This window comes from Neomonachus schauinslandi, chromosome 2 (assembly GCF_002201575.2).
Source record: "Neomonachus schauinslandi chromosome 2, ASM220157v2, whole genome shotgun sequence".
Lineage (NCBI taxonomy): Eukaryota > Metazoa > Chordata > Mammalia > Carnivora > Phocidae > Neomonachus > Neomonachus schauinslandi.
Genome location: NC_058404.1, coordinates 125,760,454 through 125,784,529, shown reverse-complemented (window position 1 = coordinate 125,784,529; position 24,076 = coordinate 125,760,454). Strand labels below are relative to the sequence as shown.

The 24,076-nt window shown below is 40.8% G+C and overlaps 1 protein-coding gene across 1 annotated transcript in view; it reads left to right on the top strand.

Moving 5' to 3' along the window:
* The window catches only part of BMPR1B (bone morphogenetic protein receptor type 1B), a 101,625-nt gene extending 82,649 nt beyond the window's left edge, over nucleotides 1-18,976 (top strand). Inside the window, exons 8-11 of the mRNA XM_021680395.1 lie at nucleotides 745-1,042; nucleotides 13,050-13,225; nucleotides 16,947-17,077; nucleotides 18,845-18,976. Of these exons, the coding sequence (XP_021536070.1) occupies nucleotides 745-1,042; nucleotides 13,050-13,225; nucleotides 16,947-17,077; nucleotides 18,845-18,970 (731 nt within the window). The 3' untranslated portion in view covers nucleotides 18,971-18,976. The remainder of the gene's footprint in view (nucleotides 1-744; nucleotides 1,043-13,049; nucleotides 13,226-16,946; nucleotides 17,078-18,844) is intronic.
* Nucleotides 18,977-24,076: the final 5,100 nt, after the last annotated feature.

Here is a 24,076-nt window from a genome sequence, read left to right as displayed (position 1 = left end):
GTTCAGGGTTCCCTAGCTTTCCTCCAGCTTCTGTTCACATCTGCCTATGAACTCATCTGTCTAGACCTGTTATGAAATATATAGACGTTTGCTCCTTGGCCTGAGCCCAAGAACGTCACTGGCTCCTGATGGGAGACCTCACAGGAGGAATGACTAAGGCACTTCTGTGAATGGATCGTGGGCTGGAAGTGGAATACTCTCCGAACAGTTTTTTTCTTCAGGGACAGGAAATGCACATGTAACACCAGCATTTCTTAGGGTTTCTTAGGGATTTGAAGGAACACATGGTTCAATGTTGTGAAAAGTTCTAAAAGTTTTCTCTGCAGGGTTGAGTCTTTTTAAAAAAAAAAAAAATTTTCTCAAGTTAGCAATGATGTAGCTGAATCATTCAAATGGAAAGAGTGTATGCCCTGATTCCAGAGCCTGTTTCGTAAACAGTGTGTTATGTCTAACCACGATGCCATGAACTATTTACTGGGACCTTAAAAATAACTTAAATATCAACTACAAAGAAAGGGATCATGTTTTCAGGTACAGACTCTCAGTGTTTCTCTACCTCTACTGTTTTGATTGCCTCTGATTGGTTTTAATAATCTAATACTGTCATGGGCATAATCATAAAGCTGAATGAAGTGCCAAACAAAGACGCCTGTGACAAAGAATGATATTTGGGAATATGAATTAATTCTTGATAGTGTTCAGAACACGCTTGGCTTCAAACCTTTTTGTCTTTCTTCCTTTTAGGGTTCATTGCTGCAGATATCAAAGGGACAGGGTCCTGGACCCAGTTGTACCTAATCACAGACTATCATGAAAATGGTTCCCTCTATGATTACCTGAAGTCCACCACCCTAGATACAAAATCGATGCTGAAGTTAGCCTATTCTTCTGTCAGTGGCTTATGTCATTTACATACAGAAATCTTTAGTACCCAAGGCAAACCAGCAATTGCCCACCGAGATCTGAAAAGTAAGAACATCCTGGTGAAGAAAAATGGAACTTGTTGTATAGCTGACCTGGGCCTGGCTGTTAAATTTATTAGGTTAGTATCAAAGTGAACAAATATACTTTGTATGATTCTTTTCTCTCACTTTTTATAGATTGTACGTTCTGGAGTGCAGTGCTACTAAGGTTGTAGAGAAGGAATTTTATTAATTATGATATTTCTTGGGAGGGGAAAAAGAAGAAAAATGTTTATTTGAAGAAACATGTGTTTGTGTCCTATGGTGTCTATGCTCATCAGTGACTTGGCTTGCAGAGTTTACATTAGGTTGCAGCTCTCACGCAGCTCTTTAGAAAAGATGTACCTCATGTCTCGGATGATTTGGTGAGCATTCTGCATAGCATTTGTCAAGTAGGAAGAGGTTTTAGTAACGATCTACATGTTATGTAGTGATAAAGGCCGTGTTTTTTTTTTTTTTTTAAGATTTTATTTATTTATTTGAAGAGAGAGACACAGCGAGAGAGGGAACACAAGCAGGGGGAGTGGGAGAGGGAGAAGCAGGCTTCCCGCCGAGCAGGGAGCCCGATGCGGGGCTCGATCCCAGGACCCTGGTATCGCGACCTGAGCCGAAGGCAGACGCTTAACGACTGAGCCACCCAGGCGCCCCAAGGCCGTGTTTTTTTACATGATATAAGAAAGATAACTTGCATAGATATTCTATGCGAAATGCTAGAAACTAACAAACAGCACACTCAGCGTTCAGCACTAGTGTACTGTGACTTACACAGCGAGTGTGACACCTGGACACATACACCAGCGTATGTCACAAAACAGGGGTTTCAGAGCCCAGGGGCTGCTTGGAGTGACGGCAGTAGTTTCTGCAGAGTGGGGAGGGGAACGCCGGGAACGCCCAGTGAGTGGGGCTCTCTTTTGCCCACCCTCCCTCTAATGAGAAAAGCCCGTTTTATCTTGCAGAGGACTTGATTAGAAAAAGTGATTCCTTTGCTTTGAAGACAAAACAAAAAGAGTTTGCAAGCTACTGGCATAGAGGGATCATCCTATAACTGCCTTTTTAAAAACTCAATCTAGGCTTAGCCTTTATTAAATTGTTGCATCCTCTTGTGGGTTTTCCCCCCCCCCACCAGAGAAGACTTGATAGAATATGGAGAGGAAAAGCCATGGAGATGATTAAACGTTTGGAAAATAAAACTCATGATAAAGGACTAATAGATTGGCATTTTTACCCAGAAGTGAAGACTGAGATGTGCTTTAATAATAGGCCCCAGACACAGGAAGGTCTCCACCATTTAGAGGATGGTAAATTTGACGTTCTCATCTTTAAAATCAAATGACCTGGGTTATAGATTTGGGTTAGAAATAAGAACCGCCTGCCAGTAAGATGAATAAATCCTTTCTCTCTTCTGAATTCTTTTTTCTGACCTACAGCCTTTTTCAAGTCTCCTCTACCAAAAAAAAAAAAAAAAAAAAAAATTCCCCATGATGCTTCTCACACAACCAGCCTCTCTTCTGTCCTCCGTTAAAGTTCTTGAGAGTTCCGAAGAGTAATCAGCTTTCACAATCTTGTGATTTTGTGTCTTTTGCTCCCTTCTCTCCTGAGTTGCTTTTTTGAGGGATACCGTTGGTCTTTGTCACCAGAAGGCTTTCTTTTTGTCATTCCAGGGTCCACAGCACACAAACCTTTCTTCCTGCTGTTTTCTTGATGTGCCTTTATTCCAGGTTCACTTTCTTTCTCTGTGGGTTCTGTTCTCTGTGTACCTCTTACATATTTCCTCACTGCTAGATTTCCTGCTGGGTCTGCTTTTTTTCTTTCTAGTGCCCAGTTTGGGTCGATCCATTCTAAAATGGTGCCTGACATTTCGTTTGTTCCTTAAGTTTTTGGTTTGCTCAGTTGAATGAATTCTGTCTCTGTGACATTCCCATTTGAACTGGGTTCAGTTTGGGTCCTCTGTCGTTTTTCTAGATTCTGGAGTAAAGCATTTTGTAGTTACTTGCTCTTTGTTTTTCGTATTTTCATTTTTTCCCCCTCCATGCTGCTGCCAGATTTGTCTTGCTATTTTGGATAGCATAATAATTTCATAGTTTCCTATAGCTTGGGGTTCAAATAGAGTTTATATTCTAAACACACCTTTAAGTATGTTTAACATGCTTTTAACTTTACCCGAATACCCAGCATCTCCTCTTCTGTTTAGGTAAACTACTACTTATCTTCACAGTTTATTCCTTTGGGATACCTCTTATTGTTCCCTTCCGAGTCTGACTTTTGGTTAGAATTCTGCCCTCCCCTGTGACCCTGTGCATACTGCCATGATGTTTCTCACACTCTTGTCCAGTAATCATTGCCTACGTATCTGTTATTCCCAATGAAGACTAAGCTCCATGAAGGTGGGTACCATGTTTTTTCTCAAATGTACATCCCTAGTGCCTTTCCTTGGTGCCCATTACTTAAGCATTGCTACAAAAGTATGTATAATGGACAGATGAATGATACCCTGTGAACTACAGAATGAAGGAAAAAAAGCATCTTTTCCTAGCTCCAGAGGTCCTACGCAGTCTGGATTAAACCCACCTTCCTAGTTTTATATCCTATAACCCTCCAACTTAGATGCTTTCTTTTGCAAAACTGAAGTATCTGTGTTTTCTCCATATGTACCCCTTGTATGCTACTGCCTTTCATTTGATTGAACAGTCTCTAGTTTAGAATGCCCTTGCTTCTCCCTGAACCCTAATCCAGTCTCAAAGCTGCCTTTAAGTCCCTTTACCCATCCCCCAGCTAGGAATAAAGACATCATCTTCTCTACTCCTGTAGTAATTTCCTGGCCCTAGTCTGCCTGATATTATAAGTATTTAGTGCAAGCCTCCTCTTGCCTGCTCGTCATTGGGTATCTTGAGAGCAGGATCCAGGCCAGATTAATTAATGTATTTCCCATTTGACATGACATAGTGAATTATCCATTATAGGTATTTCAGCATTGTTTCGAATTGATACATCTTGGCAATATCAAAGTAATTGAGAACTTTCTTCTCTATAGACCTTAAAACAAACAAGGAAGTGAGTGTTATATTTCTGAAACTCAGCTCTGCTTAATGTAAAGAGGATGAACTAAATGACCTCTCAAATTTCATGCAAACCCTGATTCTAGGAAGTGGAGGGGAATTTTTTAAAGGATAATTCAGAATCAGTTTGGCATATATTGACTCATTCATCAAGAGAGGAAAGCTTGAGGATACTGTCTCGGATGGGAAACCGTGGCTGTTGGAGGCACAGATCTCATATGGCTAAAGAGTAGCTGTGGGGCCACTTTACTATTCTGGGGCTCAGTTTCCTTCCATTAAATGGAGGTTGCCTTTGATAATTTCAGAGGTCCTTTTCACATTTTATTTTCTGTGTTTCAAAGGAACTTTGCTCTTCTTGATTTTGAGCCTCACTTTTAAACCTTGCTTTTTATGTTTCTTTGGTTTTTGCTTTTTTCCTGATTTTCCTGTTTGGGGGCACTGCACACACAGAGATAGTTAGAGATCTTATTACAAGTGGGGTCAAAGCTAACCCAGTGTGGAGTTCTCAGGCTTCGTAAGTGAACTTCCTGTGAGAATTGAATCTTTACCATGGTCTCTACATGGTAAGTGTTCTCTTAGGCTTTTAAGTAATTTCTGGGAGGTTCCCAGAGAAGTTGAGAGCCACAGAGAGAGCGGACTATACTTTAGAGATTTCCTGCTTATATAACTTTTTTAATCCCGTATGGATTTTTTCATGCACTCTCTTGAAAATGATGTAAGTGCTGATATATTTCCTGCCCAACAGAGATTTAATCCAGGTGATGCTATAGCAGACACCACCATAACCCCAAATCGCTCTGGGAAGGAGAAAACAATGACCCGTGAAATCCCTTAAAGGAATTTAGAGATCTTTTCACTTTTTACTTTGGAGCATCAAGCAACCCTTCTGGTTCTTCAGTGTTAGAGTCATATATTTTCTTACGGGGAACTTAAGTCCTGGTTTAGGGCTTCTCCATTATTAAATTTTAAATAGAAAAACTACAGCAAAGACTGATCTGCAACAGAGATCTCCCAGATGATGATTGTTGGGTTGTCCAAATGCAGAGGAGGTGGGGAGGCCTAGCACAGAGGGCACTGCATTTCTCTCTTTCTCAGGCCCTGGCTACTAGGCCTGCTTCCCGTTTGTGTACTTAGTGGTGTTTTTAAAAAGTGACATGCCTAAAGGACTCCCCAGAGTCCGAGAACTAAGCGAATTAGTGGCAGGGTCAGCACTTTCAGTCAAGATTTCTGCAGCCATATGCACCTTCTTTTGAAGGGTCTTTAGTTCTGGAGTTCCATTTCTCAGAAATCATTGAAGCATTGAATCCTTTCGAAAGAGCAGCAGAAAACCCTCCTCATTGGTTAGCATCTGACTGGGCAGAATCGAGTGCAGCAAATCAGCTCCACAGCCACTTACTAGGTGCTCCCGGAAACGCCAAGGGGTATACACAGTCCCTTCTCCTGGAGGCTCATGACAGTCTCTCATGGTTACTCCAGTCTGCCTAAGAGAAGGTTCAGTAGTCCCTGGTATATTTCACGGGGAGTTAATTTCAGAGATCAGTTTCAAGCCTCCCACAAACCAGTGGCCTCCTTCACCTGTCTTCTGTCCCCTGCCCTTCTTTCATTGTTCTTTAAAGTTCAGTTCTTATTTTTGAAAAAGCTTTGTAGAGTATTAAAGGTGTATGGTGTTTGTTTTTCTTCTTTCTCTATTACCTTTTTATCTTCCTTCTCCCTCTCTCCCCTTCTCCTCTTTCTGTTTTAGACAACCAGCAACACCCAGCACAAGACTACCTGCATGTGCTCCCAAGGCTCAATGAGGTAGAGCCACCTCGTTGGAGCTGACACCCTGAATCCCCAGCTGGTTGCTCATGGCCACGGTGGGCTCTGCGTGTGACTTTCATGAAACTCTCCCTGAAGCTGATGGTACAGTGGGGAAGTGCGCTGTGCTGAGCCAGTGGCTCTTTCCTTTACATAATACATCTTGCAAGAACTCCTGCTATGCATTTATAAGTAGGAGGTTTAATTGACATGAAAGATCGAACTCAAAACCAATTTAAGACAAAGACTGTATTTTTAAAAATCCACTTTATTATACTCTGCCACCAAAATAAACATCTTTTGCCTGCGCTTCATCTGGTGCATCACGGCTGAGAGTGTGAGGCATGCCTTGTGCTCCAGTCTCATGCTTTTGCCCAGGTTCATGCTCCAGGCCTCTCGGGCTTCTGGCTGGAGGCTCTGCTTTCCCCCTTTCTGTATTCATAGGAGCTCTGCGCTGCCCTCTGTTGGTTACTTTAACACCTGCAAGGCACACGGGCCACTCTGGGCACCAGGGCCAGCCAGACCCAGGCGGACGCTGCAGGAAGCCCACCTGAGTGTAGGCGGTAGGGAGTTGCACGGTCTATAGACAATAAACTAAAATGATCACCGTGTGCCCAAGTTCTAAACCCTGTCCATGATAACATCCATCTCCTAGCAGGTTCCGTTGCTTCTGCCATCCCCTACTTTGTAAGCCCTCCTTGTCTCCTTCAGAGGAGGAAAGTCTTAGCTTTGTATAATTTTCATTTCCTTCTCCTCTTCTCTGGCTCTCTTTGTCTCACACTGTCCAGTCTTCCTCGCTGCCCTCCCCCTGCCTACGGCCATTGCCTTGAGAACTCTCACTCCCTTTGTGTCCCTGTTCGGGGGGAAGAGCCACTGACGTGTGTGCCTTGTGTACACTCGAAGGCCCTTCGTTCATGGCTGTTGACCCCTCATGCCACCATGCTGGCATTTTCTTCATCATGCCACTGTCGTCCGAGTGACTCTGGTCCGAAATGCGGAGTTTGTTTTCATGCCTCTTTAGATAATCCTAGCTGAGGGCACCCTGCATTTTGAGATTCAAATAAAATGACACTTTATCACCCCTAATCCTGCCTAATCCAGGAGGGAACTCAGTGTCATTCACAGCGTATCTGGGGACCCCAAGGGGCTGTGTTCCTCTCTGCCTGACACCTTCGATATGTGTTGTACCTTTTCCACGTGGTGTAGTTGCAAACTTACATTGTGTTCCACAAACACCATCAACTCAGGGTTGAAGAGAGCATTACTCGGGTATGTTTAGTCATAAAATTTATGCTACCAGAACATTTTCCTGATTTTTGTTTCCTACAGGAGCTTAATGTCTTGTCATGATCCTAGGCCAGAAGGGAGAACTCGTTTTCTCCCTAGTTGACTTGCCCCTATTCCCTGATTCTTCCAAATTACTGTTTATTTTTTACTCAGAAAATTATAGGTATTTTTATTTAATCCTTTCCCAGCCCACTGTCCCTAAATTCATAAAGAAAAATACCCATTAATATAAGATTCTAAAATAATTTTTTTTTTTTTCTGGAGAGGAGTTTGCCTGACATCCCTTAATTTAGTTTATTTTGTTCAAATTATATTTTTATGTTTTTCCAATTCTACTTAAGTCTTTATCACACTGCTGCTCACATTAACAGGGACAAAAGCCATATGGGATCTAGTAGAGGTATTAAGTAGGCAAAAGTACCTACCCCCATAGTTCTCTAAACCCAGTTTTTCAGTCATGAGCCCTTTGCACAAATATTTCCAATCCTTCTTCAAGGGACGGGAGGAGAGAGATCATGTTTCCTCTGTGGTGAATATGGCACCCATATTTTTGATGGAATGTTTTCACTTCTCCTTAGTAGAACCCCCATCTTCTCTGTACTTTTCTCCACTTTCTTTAGATGCCTTTTGTTCTTCAAAGTTTAGGCTACCAACCTATCCCTTAACCTTGAAATGTACATTTTTCTTGTTCCTGATCCTGCTGAGTTCTTCTTTGTAGTATATTTAATTAAAATATATTTACATAAAAATATAACAAATAATAAGGCACTGGTGTAACAATTATAATGGGAACGAAGTTAACAATTTGCTTTATTTTTATCTGGTCTTTTTTTTTGAAGAAATACAATGTTGAAGATAACCCTTTGCATTCTCCTCCTCATTTTATTCCCCTTTATCCCTCCCAGAAGTAGCCAGTATCCTGAAGTTGATATTCATCTTTGCTCTATGGGACTTTATGATTTGACCACATGTATGTGTAGCCACTGCAGCACCAAGGGTCATTGGGTGCATTTTGAGTTCATTTCTCTGACTCTGCCCTCCTTGTGCAATATCCGTCTTTTCTTATGAACCTCGTGTCTCACCCCTCTGGCCCCTTCGTGGAAAAGGAAACAAGGAAAAGCTGAAGGCGCCCTGACCTTTCCTGCTTCCTTCTTCCTCCTTGACCCTTTCCTTCGGTTACTTTCTACCCTCTTCTATGTGCTCTGCACCATCAGACTCTACTTACAGCCTCTTTTTCTTTGTTTATTCTTGGTGCCCCAGTGTTCGATATCTCTGGTTTCTATTTTTGCTCTTGAAGATGAACAAGCTCAGTTTTTCTCCGCCCTAATTTGGGAACAGGTAAGATAATGTTACTGAAAACCTGAGAGAGAAATGCAGTTTAATTACTTTGCAGTATAGAAACCCTCCTGAGAGAAGAAGGGATGGCGCTGTATGTCTTGGAGGATCTGACCCTTAATAACATCAGATATGAATTACTTATAATTAGCATGTTTGTCATTTAAATGTAGTACTGAAGGCATTTGCCATTAGGTTAATAGTAATCTTTTACAAAATTTGCTTAACAAAATTCTATTTATCCTTTTAGATATTGGTAATGTCTCATTTTATGGTCTATATACAACAGAGATTTTTATATTTCTCTTCCAAGTATTCATAGCAAAGTTTACTGTAAACAAGCCTTTTCTTTCTTTCATTTAAAGTATATTATTTACCTACTATGTGCAGAACGCATTATAAATGTAGATGGATTGGGATGATAATATTTAGGGCTGTAACAAATGATTATAGCAGCTATTCAGGACTCAAGGAGTTTACACTTGCAGGTGGGAAGACAGGTGTTTATTCACACACTACTAGGGCAATACCAAGGGTGGGCAGAGGGAGGAAGAGGAGGGACAGTAGTGCCAAGCTTCATGGCCTGTATAAGAAACTGGTTTTTGGGAAACTGAAGGACCAACAAAATTCTTGATTGTGTGTTTGTTCAATGTTTGAGGGCATGAAAGTTTAGAGATGAACTCTATCCAGTCTGGCCATCACAGATCTTATTGTATCGTCAGGTAACAATTACCTTTCAGTTTCCAATAGATGTTTCCATGTCACACATTCTGTTAGCCCTTCCTGACCTTCCAAATTCAAATAAAGCAAAAGGAGCTAAGAATAAGAATGGGAAGCAATCACCTAAAATCTTTATCAAGTGTTGTCAGAGTATATCTTTGGCCTAAATATACTCTTGTGGGGCCCATGCTAAGACTATTCATGGTTTCCTTTCCCAGTCCATGTTCTGGAATATAATTTAGGCCCTCTACCAGTTTCTTTCCATCTGCAAGACACCCCATGTTTGTTTCTTGGCATGGAACCCAGAATTCTCTGCCTAGGCCTACTGCGGTCTTCCTCTAATGATTCAAAGTCATAAATTATAACACATGAATGAAATGCCTACTGTGTGCTTACAGAAGAGATGGCAGGATAATTAAAGGTGGAATTTTTATGGCATCTTTTAAATCTGATATTTTCCATTTTATCATTAAGCTGCTTCTTGGCTCACTTTCTTCCCTTATCATTTACTATTTAGGTATGCAAATTACATTTTTCTGTTATATTGTACTGGTAAATACTAGGATTTCACTTTTTTTTTCTAGAAAATGAGCCTCTTAGAGCCCAGAACATTAGGACCTACATTTATAGATTAAGGCTTATTTATTTTCATTTTTAAAAATTTACACTTTAAGTTTTATTTAAAAACAAACCAACCAACAAAAAAAAACGGGCTTCTTCAGAGTAGTTGCTCCTGGAAGATCCTGAGGGGCCTAATAAGAAGACTGGTGGCCCGTCTGTTGCAATGGCTTTAGACTGAGGATTTTAGTTGGAAATGAATTTAAGATGGTTCTAAGAATAAAGCTTTCTACGTTTTAGTAAATGTTAACAGTTTGGAGATCTGCAGAGAGACATCTGCCATCCTTTAAATTTTCCCAAGTGACACTACACATTTTATGCTTCAGAAACTAGAAATTGAGGCAAAAAGATCAAACCCAGAGATTCTTTCCAAAAGCCACTAGTGTTTAGGAAAGTTTGGTATTGCCTGTGACACAGCCTGCTAAATGTGATATATGATATATGTAACTTCCTCGTTGAGGAGAAAAAACATGTAAATGCATGAGAGTCAATGAGTGTGATGAAAAGAAAAAAAAATTTCTCAGGAATCAGGAGATAGCAAGGTTTATCCACAATTCCCCACAAACTTTGGTTAATAATGACTTTTTGGTCCCTTTTCTTTTTTTTTAAGATTGTATTTATTTATTTGACAGAGAGAGATAGAGAGATCGCAGAGGGAGAGGGAGAAGCAGGCTCCCCACTGAGCAGGGAGCCCGATGCGGGGCTCGATCCCAGGACCCTGGGATCATGACCTGAGCTGAAGGCTGATGCTTAACGACTGAGCCACCCAGGCACCCCAACCTTTTGTCCCTTTTCTGTTTGATAGTTTCTTCATCAAAACTGGGGTTTCTTGCTCTTCTTAGTGCTGCTGGTTTCTCTTGAGGGTGTCTCAGTATATCTCTGAGACAAGCTTCACACTGTGCTGGCTGCACATTCACACGCCTCATCTTGCTTAATCGTCATCCAGCTGAGCGACGGTAGTTCCCCACTTCAGTCATCTCGTGCCGAACTCTGGCTCCAGCTTCACTGTGCCGAGCAGTGGTTCGCAAGGGCCATCCTGCAGGTTGGGGTGCACCCGATGCCACAGATGTTCTCCCAGGCTATGGGAAATGGTAATCAGTGGGTCACGTTCTGAAACTTTCACGGAGCTGCTGGTATTATATTCAGTTATTCCTTTCCTCCTTTTTTTTTTTTTTTCCACAATGGCCGTTTTTTTTATTATGTTATGTTAATCACCATACATTACATCATTAGTTTTTGATGTAGTGTTCCATGATTCATTGTTTGTGCATAACACCCAGTGCTCCATGCAGAAAATGCCCTCTTTAATACCCGTCACCAGGCTAACCTATCCCCCCAACCCCCTCCCCTCTAGAACCCTCAGTTTGTTTCTCAGAGTCCATAGTCTCTCATGGTTCGTCTCCCCCTCCGATTTCCCCGACTTCATTCTTCCCCTCCTGCTATCTTCTTTTTTTTTTTTAACATATAATGTATTATTCATTTCAGAGGTACAGGTCTGTGGTTCAACAGTCTTACACAATTCACAGTGCTCACCATAGCACATACCCTCCCCAGTGTCTATCACCCAGCCACTCCATCCCTCCCACCCCCCACCACACCAGCAACCTTCAGTTTGTTTCCTGAGATTAAGAGTTCCTCATATCAGTGAGGACATATTATACATGTCTTTCTCTGATTGACTTATTTCGCTCAGCATAATACACTCCAGTTCCATCCATGTCATTGCAAACGGCAAGATTTCATTTTTGATAGCTGCATAATATTCCTGTGTGTGTGTGTGTGTGTGTGTGTGTGTGTGTGTGTACCACATCTTCTTAATCCATTCATCTGTCGATGGACATCTAGGCTCTTTCCACAGTTGGCTATTGTGGACATTGCTGCTATAAACATCGGGGTGCACATACCCCTTCGGGTCCCTACATTTGTATCTTTGGGGTAAATACCTAGTAGCGCAATTGCTAGATCATACGGTAGCTCTATTTTCAACTTTTTGAGGAACCTCCATACTGTTTTCCAGAGTGGCTGCACCAGCTTGCATTCCCACCAACAGTGTAGGAGGGTTCCCCTTTGTCCGCATCCCCGCCAACATCTGTCATTTCCTGACTTGTTAATCTTAGCCATTCTGACTGGTGTGAGGTGATATCTCATTGAGGTTTTGATTTGGATTTCCATGATGCCGAGCAATGTTGAGCACTTTTTCATGTGTCTGTTGGCCATTTGGATGTCTTCTTTGGAAAAAATGTCTGTTCATGTCTTCTGCCCATTTCTTGATTGGATCATTTGTTTCCTTTCCTCCTTTTATTAAAAAAATACGTGTTATCTGGTTGATGAAATCATGATGATCATAGAAAGCTTTTTTTTTTTTTTTTTTTAAAGATTTTATTTATTTATTTGAGAGAGAGAGAATGAGAGAGAGCACATGAGAGTGGGGAGGGTCAGAGGGAGAAGCGGACTCCCTGCCGAGCAGGGAGCCCGATGTGGGACTCGATCCCGGGGCTCCAGGATCGTGACCTGAGCCGAAGGCAGTCGCTTAACCAACTGAGCCACCCAGGCGCCCCATAGAAAGCTTTGTTAAGGGCGCCTGGGTGGCTCAGTTGGTTAAGCGACTGCCTTCGGCTCAGGTCACGATTCTGGAGTCCCGGGATCGAGTCCCACATCGGGCTCCCTGCTCGGCGGGGAGTCTGCTTCTCCCTCTGACCCTCCCCCCCACATGCTCTCTCTCTCATTCTCTCTCTCTCTCAAATAAATAAAACCTTTAAAAAAAAAAAAAGAAAAAGAAAGCTTTGTTAAGGGTCCTCCTTATCAAAGTAAAACATTTTCAGGTCTTTGTTGACCCTCTTCCTTCCCCACTGTTTTCCCTTGTTTGTACATCGAAAAACCTTGCAACACTTGGTTTAAAAAACACTGTCTCAAACAAACCCCCTCGGCAGGTACTCATGCCAATTTTAAGAGCCAACCTATGAAAATAGGAAGGGGAAGAAGATATTTTGTAGACATTTAATAGATACTTAGCAATTATTTCGAGTTTATATTTGATCTAGGGGCGATGCAGCCTTGTATGGTACAGCTTCCCTTTGATTGTCCTCTTCACTGGGTTTTTACCTGTGGATATTTAATAAAACTCTTGACAAGAAATATTTTTCAGGGAAATGTTATTCCTCGAAAAGGTATCCCTTCCCACCTTTGCGTGAAAGCCTGGTTCAGGAATCACTTTGATTTGTCACGTGTTGGTCCTTTTCAGTGCTCATAGCGCTTTGCTTTACTTTTTCCTCAGTGATACGAATGAAGTTGACATCCCACCCAACACCCGAGTTGGCACCAAACGCTACATGCCTCCCGAAGTGTTGGATGAGACCTTAAATAGAAATCACTTTCAGTCTTACATTATGGCTGACATGTACAGTTTTGGACTCATCCTCTGGGAGGTTGCTAGGAGATGTGTATCGGGAGGTAAGTAACAGTGATAACGTTGGATCTACTACAGATCCTTGCTTTCTGATCAGAAATCAGAGTTATCATATTGTCCCCCAAGTCAGATTTTCTTTTATTTTCCACCTTATTTCTGCTGGTGCAGTCACAATCCTCCCAGGAAGTGATATTTAACATCTTAGAATTCTGTTTGACCTCCTCCTTCCAGCTTCTTCTCACCAACCCGCTCCAAGGCCCCGTTCCCTGTGGTTTCCTCTCCACAGATTAAGGTAGAGACAGGGATGTGGGGTGAGACACCCATTCTTTACCCCTCCCCCCACTTGACTTTCTATATAGTTCTTCAAAAAGCAATTTGAAAATATCAAATTTTTTATCAAAAGTTTTTATCAAAAGAAAATTAAAGCATAAGAATGTTACTATTGGTCATGATAATTTTTCTGCAAACAAGGATTCCCTAGTAAGATGATGTCAGAAGGCATTTTTAAATATTCAGAGGCATTATTATTGCTTGTTGTATTTAGTTCACTGTTGCGTCATCTGTCTTTAAATAGATTCCAACACTTTTTAGGTGAGAAGCTGAATCGTAGGCGCTTCATGAAGTGGCAGTATCGTGTTTATGGTTATACTCATGGCCATGCTCGGTTAGAAACCATGCTGCTGCTGATGATCATGGCCAGTTTGAGCTCACTTTTGTGAGACCTTGAGCTTGCCCAAGGTTCTGAAAGTCCAGTGAACACTTAATGATACTGGGATTCGTTCTTGGACCTGCCATTTATTATCCGTGAACCTCTGACAAGTTACTCAGCTTTGTTCCAGTTCTTTCATCTTAAGAAGGAAGTGAATTAAAGAGAAGTAAAACTGCCTGGTACATAAGTAGCATTCAGTATATCTTAGCTCTTATTTAATATTTTCCTTTTGGTTAGTAGAGGCTTAACTTATATTTAGATTCACACTTAAATACAGAGGAGAGACAGTTAATCAACAGGCATTTATACTTTGGGAGACAGATCGTGATGCAGTGCCACCATGCCTTCTAATCACTCGGGGAGCTCTGAGTCTCTTCTGAGCTTAATTTAAAATAGAACACATTTCCTCTCAAGTGAGAGACCTCCAAAAAGAAAGTTAACATGGGAAATGTTTCCTAACCAGATAGTGAATAAATCCCCCGTCATCTATGAAGAAGGAAAGAGCTAAGCAAAATATAAGTTAACTAATTGTCTGTGCCTTGCTTCATGTTTTATAAAGAGTAGATGAGCCTATTTTTGGATAACATACTTACACTCAGGATTGGTTTATAGAAGTTGAAGGAGTAGTAGAGTACAAGATTACCTTCTAATTATGTTTTCCTGAACATGTAAAGCAAGTAGGGCCACAAGAACCTATATTTAGAAGCCTCTGGGTCAGAATACAGAAGAAACAATCTGCTTAAAAACAAGCTAGCCTTTTAAAAAACAGCAGGATGTTAATTGCTTTACTAGGTCTGTCTTTGCCTGCGCATTTTTGAGAGGTACTAAGGTGTTGCCTTATCTCTTTAAGAGATTGGTCTGTGTTTACCAGAGATGTTAGATTCTAGGCTCTGCGCCATATCAACTCTATGGCCTTGGGCAAGTTACTGAATCGCTCAAAACCAAGTTTTCTCATCTGGATAATATGGATAATAATGCTCTCTCATAAACGTGTTTCTAAGAATTTAGCAAGATAAATTATACAGCATACTTGCTGGTATATAGTATACCATACTTGGTGTAGTGTGTACCCTAGTATATAGCATACTTGGTGTAGTGTGTACCCTAGTATATACCATACTTGGTGTAGTGTGTACCCTAGTGTATACCATACTTGGTGTAGTGTGTACCCTAGTGTATACCATACTTGGTGCAGTGTGTACCCTAGTATACACCATACTTGGTGTAGTGTGTACCCTAGTGTATTGTATACTTGGTGTAGTGTGTACCGTAGTATATAGCATACTTGCCTGGTATACAGTAGGCTCCTAGCAAGCAAGTTTGTCTTCTCTTTCCAGAAAGGCAAAACACACAAAATTCTATTCTCCAACACTTTCCTTTATGAAGATGTTGGAAGATTTGGGCTTGTCTTTCTAGTCTAGATACTTTTGGGTGAAGTAGAGTCTGGATGTAGATCTTCTGAACTTTGGAAGAAAAAGAGAATTTTTGAGGTTTCAGACACAATTAAATGGCAGCCAGTATGGACATTTTGATAGCTTACTTGCATAAGAAGGAGAAAGAGGTAAGGCCTATAGTTCCAAGATGGACTTTGATTACTTCCTAACTGTATGTGGTTGGCTCTGTGTCTGTTGTAGTATGTACCCCACCATGGTCCATCATTCCAGCCAGGTGATAGCACCAGCATTAGACACAGAGGGAAATATGAGAGGAATCAGACAGACTTGGTCTTTGCCCTCACGGTGTTTCCAGAACCATTGTCTTGAGAATTAGCAAGGGAGGAAGAACTCAAATGAAGTGAGCAACCCCTTGTGTTAGGGCCTGGGCTTTTAGTATTTCCTCTAGAATTGAAACACAATGGAAGGAACTATTCACATAGATACATATAATTATGCTGTGTGGACTCGGTGAGGGACAGAATAAATGGTGAGTGGGAATGGTCTGAGGAAACTTTTGAACCTTCTGGTCCTTTGTATATGGGTTTGAGTTTGCAAGAAAGGGCATAATACAGACTCCAGATTTTGTCCCAGTAAACCCCAGCAAATTTAATGATGCATTGGATAAAATCAACCAACTTGGTAGTATCATCTTGTTCAGATACAAAGCAAGGACATTTCTATAATAGATGATTTTAGGAAAGGGAGGCAATGTGCTCCGGATAGATTGCTCACTCAGAGTGGCATCCTTTAAGGACTGAGGCTGCTTATAATTATTGTGAGGAGTTAATCAGATAGGGTTGAAAAGAAGATAGAAGTAGCCTACTTTTCTAAAGGACAAAGGGAATCAGGTAGAAAGTAGATACTAGGATATGAGATGGAATTTGTCATGATAAGGGCCATTTTCCGAAGATGACAGGCTTATATTTCTTAACCCTTCTTTCAACAGAACCAATTTTTTTCTGATAATGTATTTTTTTGTAGAAAGTTTTGTGAAATACAGAAAATTTAAAGAAAAAAACAATAAAAATCAGACAGTACTTGCACCTAAAAAAAATCATGGTTAATATTTTTAGGTGTGTATAATTTTTAAAAATGTAAATGTGGAAAAATGCACTATTATGATTAAGCAGAAAGAAAATGTAAATCTCACGTTTTGTTCAAGTATGATACACTGCCCAATTTGTTATGAGATTCATAATCTCATATTGCAGTAATAGAAACAGTCCCATATTATGCAGTATGAGTTTGGGATGTGTCTGCCAAATTTGCATTGAGATTTAATGTAGACTTTTTAAAATTTGGCATACAAGACCCTTTATAAAATTGGAAATAAATTTGAGATGGCTTGTTTTACTTAGCTTTGGGAAATTAGAAAAAAAAGGCTTGAAACCCTATAATAATATGTTTCATTAGGTTTTCTATTTATGTTTTTTAATTCGATTAGGTGTCATTTGGGCACATTTTTTTTTCAAGACTTATTTTGCAGTTTTTTTAGCCTGAACTTGGCTTGAGTACTTGACAGAACTTTGCTTTGAGAACAGTTTGTATGTTAGACTTTTATTTCCACCTCCCATAAGATATTAATAGTAATAATAATTTAGAAACAACCCATATTTTCAGGTATAGTGGAAGAATACCAGCTTCCGTATCATGATCTGGTGCCCAGTGACCCTTCTTACGAGGACATGCGAGAGATTGTTTGCATCAAAAAGCTCCGTCCCTCATTCCCCAACCGGTGGAGTAGTGATGAGGTAAGGCTTGAAGTAACCATGTGGCTATGACCAACTTCTAAACAGACTTTACTCTTTTTTGCCCAAATCCTGGAGGATACTCATTACAGGAATCCTCCTTCTTTGTTTTCATGATGATGGTGGTGGTGCTTTGCGCAGTCATTGATACGGAGCTAAGTGTCGTATGTTAAATTATCTGTTTCTTTTTGCCAATTTGAGTTTGCTACTTCTAGAGTATATTGGGTGGGTTACCACTTAGCCTGTACAATAGGTAACACTATTCCATTTATTTGTGATGTCCTGACATTTGCATAAAGGATGTTATTTCTCTGTGTGTGTCTTTAAAGCACCTTGAATTTTCTCCATGACAGACGAGCATACACCATTCTCTCATCTTGATGAGAGAAAAGATAGGCATCTGCAGAATCTAGTTTTCTTTTTTTTTTTTTTAAAGATTTTATTTATTTATTTGAGAGAGAGAGAATGAGAGACAGAGAGCATGAGAGGGAGGAGGGTTAGAGGGAGAAGCAGACTCCCCGCTGAGCAGGGAGCCCGATGCGGGACTCGATCCCGGGACTCCAGGATCATGACCTGAGCCGAAGGCAGTCACTTAACCAACTGAGCCACCCAGGTGCCCCCAGAATCTAGTTTTCTTTACACAGAAGGGATACGAGCCTGTAGTTGAGTTGCCTGACTGCGCCGTGGATCTTTGTTAGTAGGGATGATGTGATGCGCTTTGAAGAAATCCATATTCAGCTTGGCTCTCAGGAGACAGTGATGAAACCTAAACAGGGCCGAAAAAGTGCTGTTCAGAAGGGGGAAATGAGTTGGGTGGGCCTTGCCTTTCCTGTCTCCTGTCGTCCTCCACATCTTGCCCATCCATCCTCCAAGCTTATAAACTCACCAACTCCCGGAGCCCTCTGGCAGGTGGGGACATTCAGAGATGAGTTTGAAGCGTCCCCGGGATAAAACACAACCCCCGCAAAACCCACCTCATCAAACATATACCAAAGCCAATGCAAACACATGGAAAGAGCACTGTTGATAAGCTAATTCTTTAATGTTAAATGCATTTAAAAACAACCTCTGGTTCATTGGTTTTGTGTCTCGTTACTGAAATGCTAAATAATGCCTATGTTTTCCAATGAGCTATGCAGAAAACTTTATGAGGTGCTGGAGTTACATTATTTTGAGGGTGGTTATGGGCATTGGTATTACTCAGAATCCCTTCTCTGAGGAGTTCTAATGAAGTGAAATTGTGCTTTTCCACAGGAAGACCAATAATTGATGTAGCACAGGAGAACACAGGAGAAAGTTTTAGCGAGGCTGTGCACAGGTTATTAATCTTGTTAAATGGTACAGTGCAATGCTATTATTGTAGCAGACAGCTGTGATTTAGGAATAACCATGTTTGTTTGAATAGTATGGAATTAGATAAAAGATTTAAGCTTATCAAGTATTATAAACAATGTAGGAGTGTGGAGAGGAATACAGACTCCCTGGGTATTTTTGTATTTGGTTAAGACTGACTTCAAAGACACTCTTCTACAATCAGCAAAACCACCTGCTTGCTGCTGTCATGGGGAAGACAAGAAAATGTTTTAGTCGTTTAGAATTTGCATGACCAAAGAATTTTTATGGAGTTTTGTCTACATGGTTTTAGGAGTATCTTTGAAAAATATTATCCGAACTTCAGAAACCGTACACTAAAGGCCACATATCGAATGGCAACCTTGTAGATAATACATTTCTCTAGTGTTACTCCTGTTTTCCTTTCCCTCCCTACAGTGTCTAAGGCAGATGGGAAAACTCATGATGGAATGCTGGGCTCACAATCCTGCGTCAAGACTGACAGCCCTGCGTGTTAAGAAAACACTAGCCAAAATGTCAGAGTCCCAGGACATTAAACTCTGATGTGAGGGGAAGAAATAAGCATCTCTGGAGAAAGCCAGTAGATATTCTTCTGTTTGTGGGCAGAGCAAAAGATGTTCCAGAAGCATCCACAGTACGAGCCTTGAACATCATCCTGCTTCCCAGTGGGTTCAGCCTCACCTCTCGGAGCAGCCTGGACAAAGAGAAGTTCCCAGAAACATGTTCTCATCATGTCTGTTTGTAGGAGGGAAAACCGCTTGGGTAACTCGTTCAAGATGTATGATGCATGTTGCTTTCTAAGAAAGCCCTGTATTTTGGGATTGCCTTTTCTTCTTTTTCCAAAAGATGCTTTAATTTTGCCAAAATAGAACAAATAATGTAGATGTTTTAAGGTTTATACTGTTACAGTTTAAATAACAACAATGGAAGTTCTTCCCGGAAATTCTGCTGGAAGGTAAATTTTAAAATATCTTTTTCCATTAGTGAAATTTTGTTGCACTCTGCACACCAAAAGACAGTCTGTGGAGTTGGAGAACATAGAATGGAACTCATCTGAAAGTCTTCCCGCTTCTGCCTCCTCAGACCACTTTGGCCAGCCCTGCCTTTAGGGGCCGCTGCAGCAATGTGAATGCACCTGGGCATAAATACCACCTGTCTGGGGCCAAGTTTTGGGATTCCTGCGGGTGCCCTTTTGTAGCTTCAGACGATATGGAACAAATGAAGTTTTTCTGTGACTCCGTTAGTAGTAGTTAAGTGTCGATGTCATTCTTCAGAACCACTTTGTGTTTCTGATTCTTTTAAGGCATTTCTGTCATGGTAAAATCCTTTCCTTTTCATTAAACACAAACAAAGGTGGTTTTTTTTTTTTATATGCAGAGAATTGACCCACACCTGGTTTTGATCTCTCAAATGAAGAGATCAATATGAAATAAAATTGCCAGCAGTTGGGTTGAAAACAAGGCTCTTTAAAATAATTTGCTCCTGCGTTGTAAGAAAAGTGTGTCAGTCGGATAGAGGATGAGGGTGGGGGTGCAAATGCCCTGTTTCTTACCTATGCAGACAAGCCCGTCCTAGAAGCACAAGGGAAAAGGACGCACACCTTATTGCGTATAGATAAAGACGGTTTCTTTCTGTAATTGTCTCTTTTGTGTCTGAGTGAAGGGAAGGAGAGAAAAGTATGTCAGGTTAATTTAACTAATTGTAATTTAAAATAGAAATATAACCTCCAGATGGAACACCAGAAAGAACTACAAAATATTGTAGCTGCTGTGACTTATTATTCTAAAAGAGATCTAGATCGAGCATGTACATCTTACATGATAAGTTTGCATCTTAGAGGAGTGCTGACTCAGTTTATTTTATTCTCGCGATGCTCAGTTCACTTTTTAATTTATTTATGTATTTTTTTCTTCTCTGTGGCACTTGTGCAAAACATCTCCTCATCTACTCAATTCTTTGAGGTTTTAAACTTCCGAGGAACGTTGAGTCAAATCATTGACAGGGCCAATATTCCTTAGCAACAGGAACATAAAGCTCAGAATTGTGCGCACCCCTCTCAACCGTGTTCATTTAATTGCCTTACTTTTCTTTGGTTTTCTTTTGTTTCCTCGAAAATTCTGCAGTGTTCAGTAAAGAATTGGGAAGTGCTTCTCCTTGGTCTTTTTAAAAACGACGTTCCTTCCAGAATACTCCAGGGGGCGCTGTTTTATAACACATTTTCACCACTTGGTGCCTGAAGGATGGAGGGTTTTTGAAAAATTGACAGCTGCAAGAAAAATGAAAAAATATTCTCCTCACTTCTGAAGGAGGCTTGCAGCTGGTGACTTGTTCATCCTGAAAACCTCTTAGAGCACAGAGTGGTTGTGAGCCCTGCCTAAGTTTGGGAGAACAGAAGGAGAATTGGTGTTCTCCACTCTAAGCATTCACTTCCCAGTGCTTCATACCTGCATTTTGTTTGTAACAAAGAAAGACTTCTTAACCCTTGAAAAGGAACAAAATTTCTGTGTTTCAAAAATCACAGTTGTTTCCAAATATAATTGTAATCAGAATGCTGCTTGTAGTGATATTAAAATCACCTGAACAGCAATGTAAACAAATGTTCCTTTCCCTTGTGTCAAATTGTATTCTTTGTTATAGCTTGGAAGGAATACGTACCTAGAACTACGTGTGATAATCATCTGAACCGTGGAGAGACGCTTCAGTGCCTCTAATTTGATAATCTACAAACAAATGAGTAAACACAGATGCCCGTTAAGTGGGGTCACGTTTGTGTTTCTTGGTTTTCCCTCAATTTAAGTGAGGTTGGGTTTGCTTACCTCTTAGATAAAAATTTGTGTTCTTTTTGGCAAATTTTTATACATAGATAACTTCAAATCAAAATATTTTGTGGGGAGGCGATGATTTGAAAGTAAACTAGATTCTTAGAGAGGCATTGGTTCCAATGAAGGATGGGAAGAAATTAAAACAGCATACAAATTTCTTCTATATTATTCGTTTAGTTGTTTTGGAAAAATCTAGAGCTTACTTTCTAATTCTCAACCTGATTTACTCACTATGAACATTTAAAAAGTATTCTTGAGATATTTAAAAAGATCCATTTAGTTATTAGAGTCTTTCAATGAGATAGGAATTTATTTATGAGTAGATTTTTCTTTGTGTCTTACCAAAATCCACCTTACTTAGGGAATACTAAATTTAAAGAGACTACCTACTCACTTCCAAATAATCCTTTTTGGTTTTTAAATTTTTAGTAGCTCAGAAGTGAATTTTATTTTATTTTTTATTTTTTTGTTTTGTCTTTCAATAGAATAAGGGGGAACCTGGAAATTAATATAGTTGATTGCCTCCTTTCAGGACTCTTTCAAAGACTAAGATTTTTCTCCTAATCACTCCCTCCCCTTCAGGGGAATCTTAAAATATTAGTTGTTAGCTAATATAAGTTTGGTATGCTAAGATGTTCAGGTTTAGAGTTTATGTATGTGTGTATATATTATATAAATATATATGTATATATAAATACTATGCTCAGTTTGGAGTCTGGCACAACTCCATTATGTGGATTAGAGAGTAAAATATTATGGATGATAAAGTACTAAATGAAACATAATATTTATTTATGAAAGTGTGTAGTTGGTTAAGTCACAAGGGACAGTGCTATGAACATTGCGCAGGAGGAGACAGGCCTTTGACTGCCGGACAGCACCACTCTCAAGTCACTCGTGATCATTCTTTTTATTCTTTAAACATAAAGCTTCTTAGAAAACATGCCACGATTTTATGTACAGGAAATCCTTTGACACATTTCAGTTGTTGTATAGTCAGGTATAGGAAATACTGAATAATGACAGAATTTCATGTTCCTAAGAGTCATGCATACTCATTAGAAGTTACGGTGGTTTACGTTGTTGGTCTGTTCTGGTTCTTCTTTGTGAGCAGAAAGGCACTGAAAGAAGCCGAATTTTTTAAACTTGAATAGTTCTGTAGTTATAGCTCCTTAGAAAACCCAGTCACACAGCAGTGGGAATGAAAGACATGGCATCAGAAGTGATTTAATTTAGCAATTATGATTCCTCTTGTAAAACAAAACAAAACACAATGCCATATTTTTGGGAGAAAAGTTGGCAATATATAAGGGGTTTTGTTGTCTGTTTCAAAAGAAGATTCATTTGTGTTCTTTTGGGGAACCAGTGCCTTATTGAATTTGTATATACTGTAATTATTCAGGACTAGGGAACAAACAGTTGTATTTGTTACAAATTGTATATGGCTTTGTTTTAACATTCCCCGAAATAAAATGGTTTCTTTCTCCCCTTGGAAAGAACATGTCTGTTATCTTATAGTTGTGCCTTTTTTCTGTCTTTGAAAATATCACATTTGGAACAGGCAGGAAGGCAGCCATGAAAGAGAGCGACGCAGGTAAGTTTGTATGTTTGGGGCGGGAGAGCAGGAGAAATGGTCTGATGGCTTCTATTTTTTCTGTAATTAGTCATCTGTTGAGAGTGAGAGGAAAGGTAGGGAAGTCAGTGGTCTGGGAGAAGTGAGACAGTTTAAAATTGCACTGTGGAAAATTATAGCCCAGATGGTTATGGGCGGCCCCGAGGGCCCAGTTCGCTGATGAGACCAACTGTGTGGCTTAGTGTCTCTCATCCGCTCAGTTGTGCGACAGTAGGCCTGTGTTCACTTCTCAAAGACCCCATTTCTGTTCCTTGAAGAGGTGGATAATATTATAGCATCTGATGCATGGAGCGCTTCTGAGGATGAAATAATCCGTGCGTCGCGTGTAAAGTCAGCACTCGGCCGCTACTGAAGATTAGCTCTCAGTACAAAGTCATAGGGCCGCCTTTCTGTGTAGTTTCTGTCAGCTCCCAAAATGTAGGCTTGGAGACCACAACAGATGGATTCATTCAGGGTTGAGGGTTTTCGGGCATGTGCAACCATGGATCATGCAGAACGTGGCCTGCCGACATCCGGGAGATGGCTGAAGTGGCCCAGAGTCGGGAAGGGATTAAAGTGGAGGCACTTTAAGCTGGTGGGTTGAGAGAAACTAGGTCCTGGCACAGAGAACACTACTGGGGTTGAGGTGGCCTGCCTATTAGCAGCAACTGAGAAAGGGACTGCAGCCCGCATCTCGCCTCAGGGAGGTAGGCAACAAGGCTAAGGACAGGCGGGAGGGTGTGATCTCAGGAGTGGAGGATTTCGTTAAGTGGACAAGATTATTGGTAACAAAAGAGGAACCTAAAAGTCAGGCCTTTGGATCAGTCTTTGTGGATCCTGGAGCTCCTAAGGATGGTAGGCAGTCTAAGAAAAGGAACATGGCGAGGCCAAGCTCTCCAGGGCCACAGGAGAATGGGGCGGGGGGGGGAGCAGTCTGTGAGGGCAGAGAGTAGAGACTGGGGCCAGTTGGGCCTCATGGGCGGAAATGCACAGCAGTGGGTTCCACGCAAGGGCAGTGGTCTGGAAGCAAGAGAACAGCAGGAGAAAGACCCCAACTTTCCTCCCAACTGTGACGTATGTGGGGTATGGAGGACTGAGGCCATTGCTGTTGCCCTGGGAACAGCGTCCCCTTGGACAAGAGAAAGCCCTCTGCAAAGGGAGAGGGAAAGTATTAGGGAATTTTTTCCTGGAGTGTGAATCTTGGAAGGCAGTGTA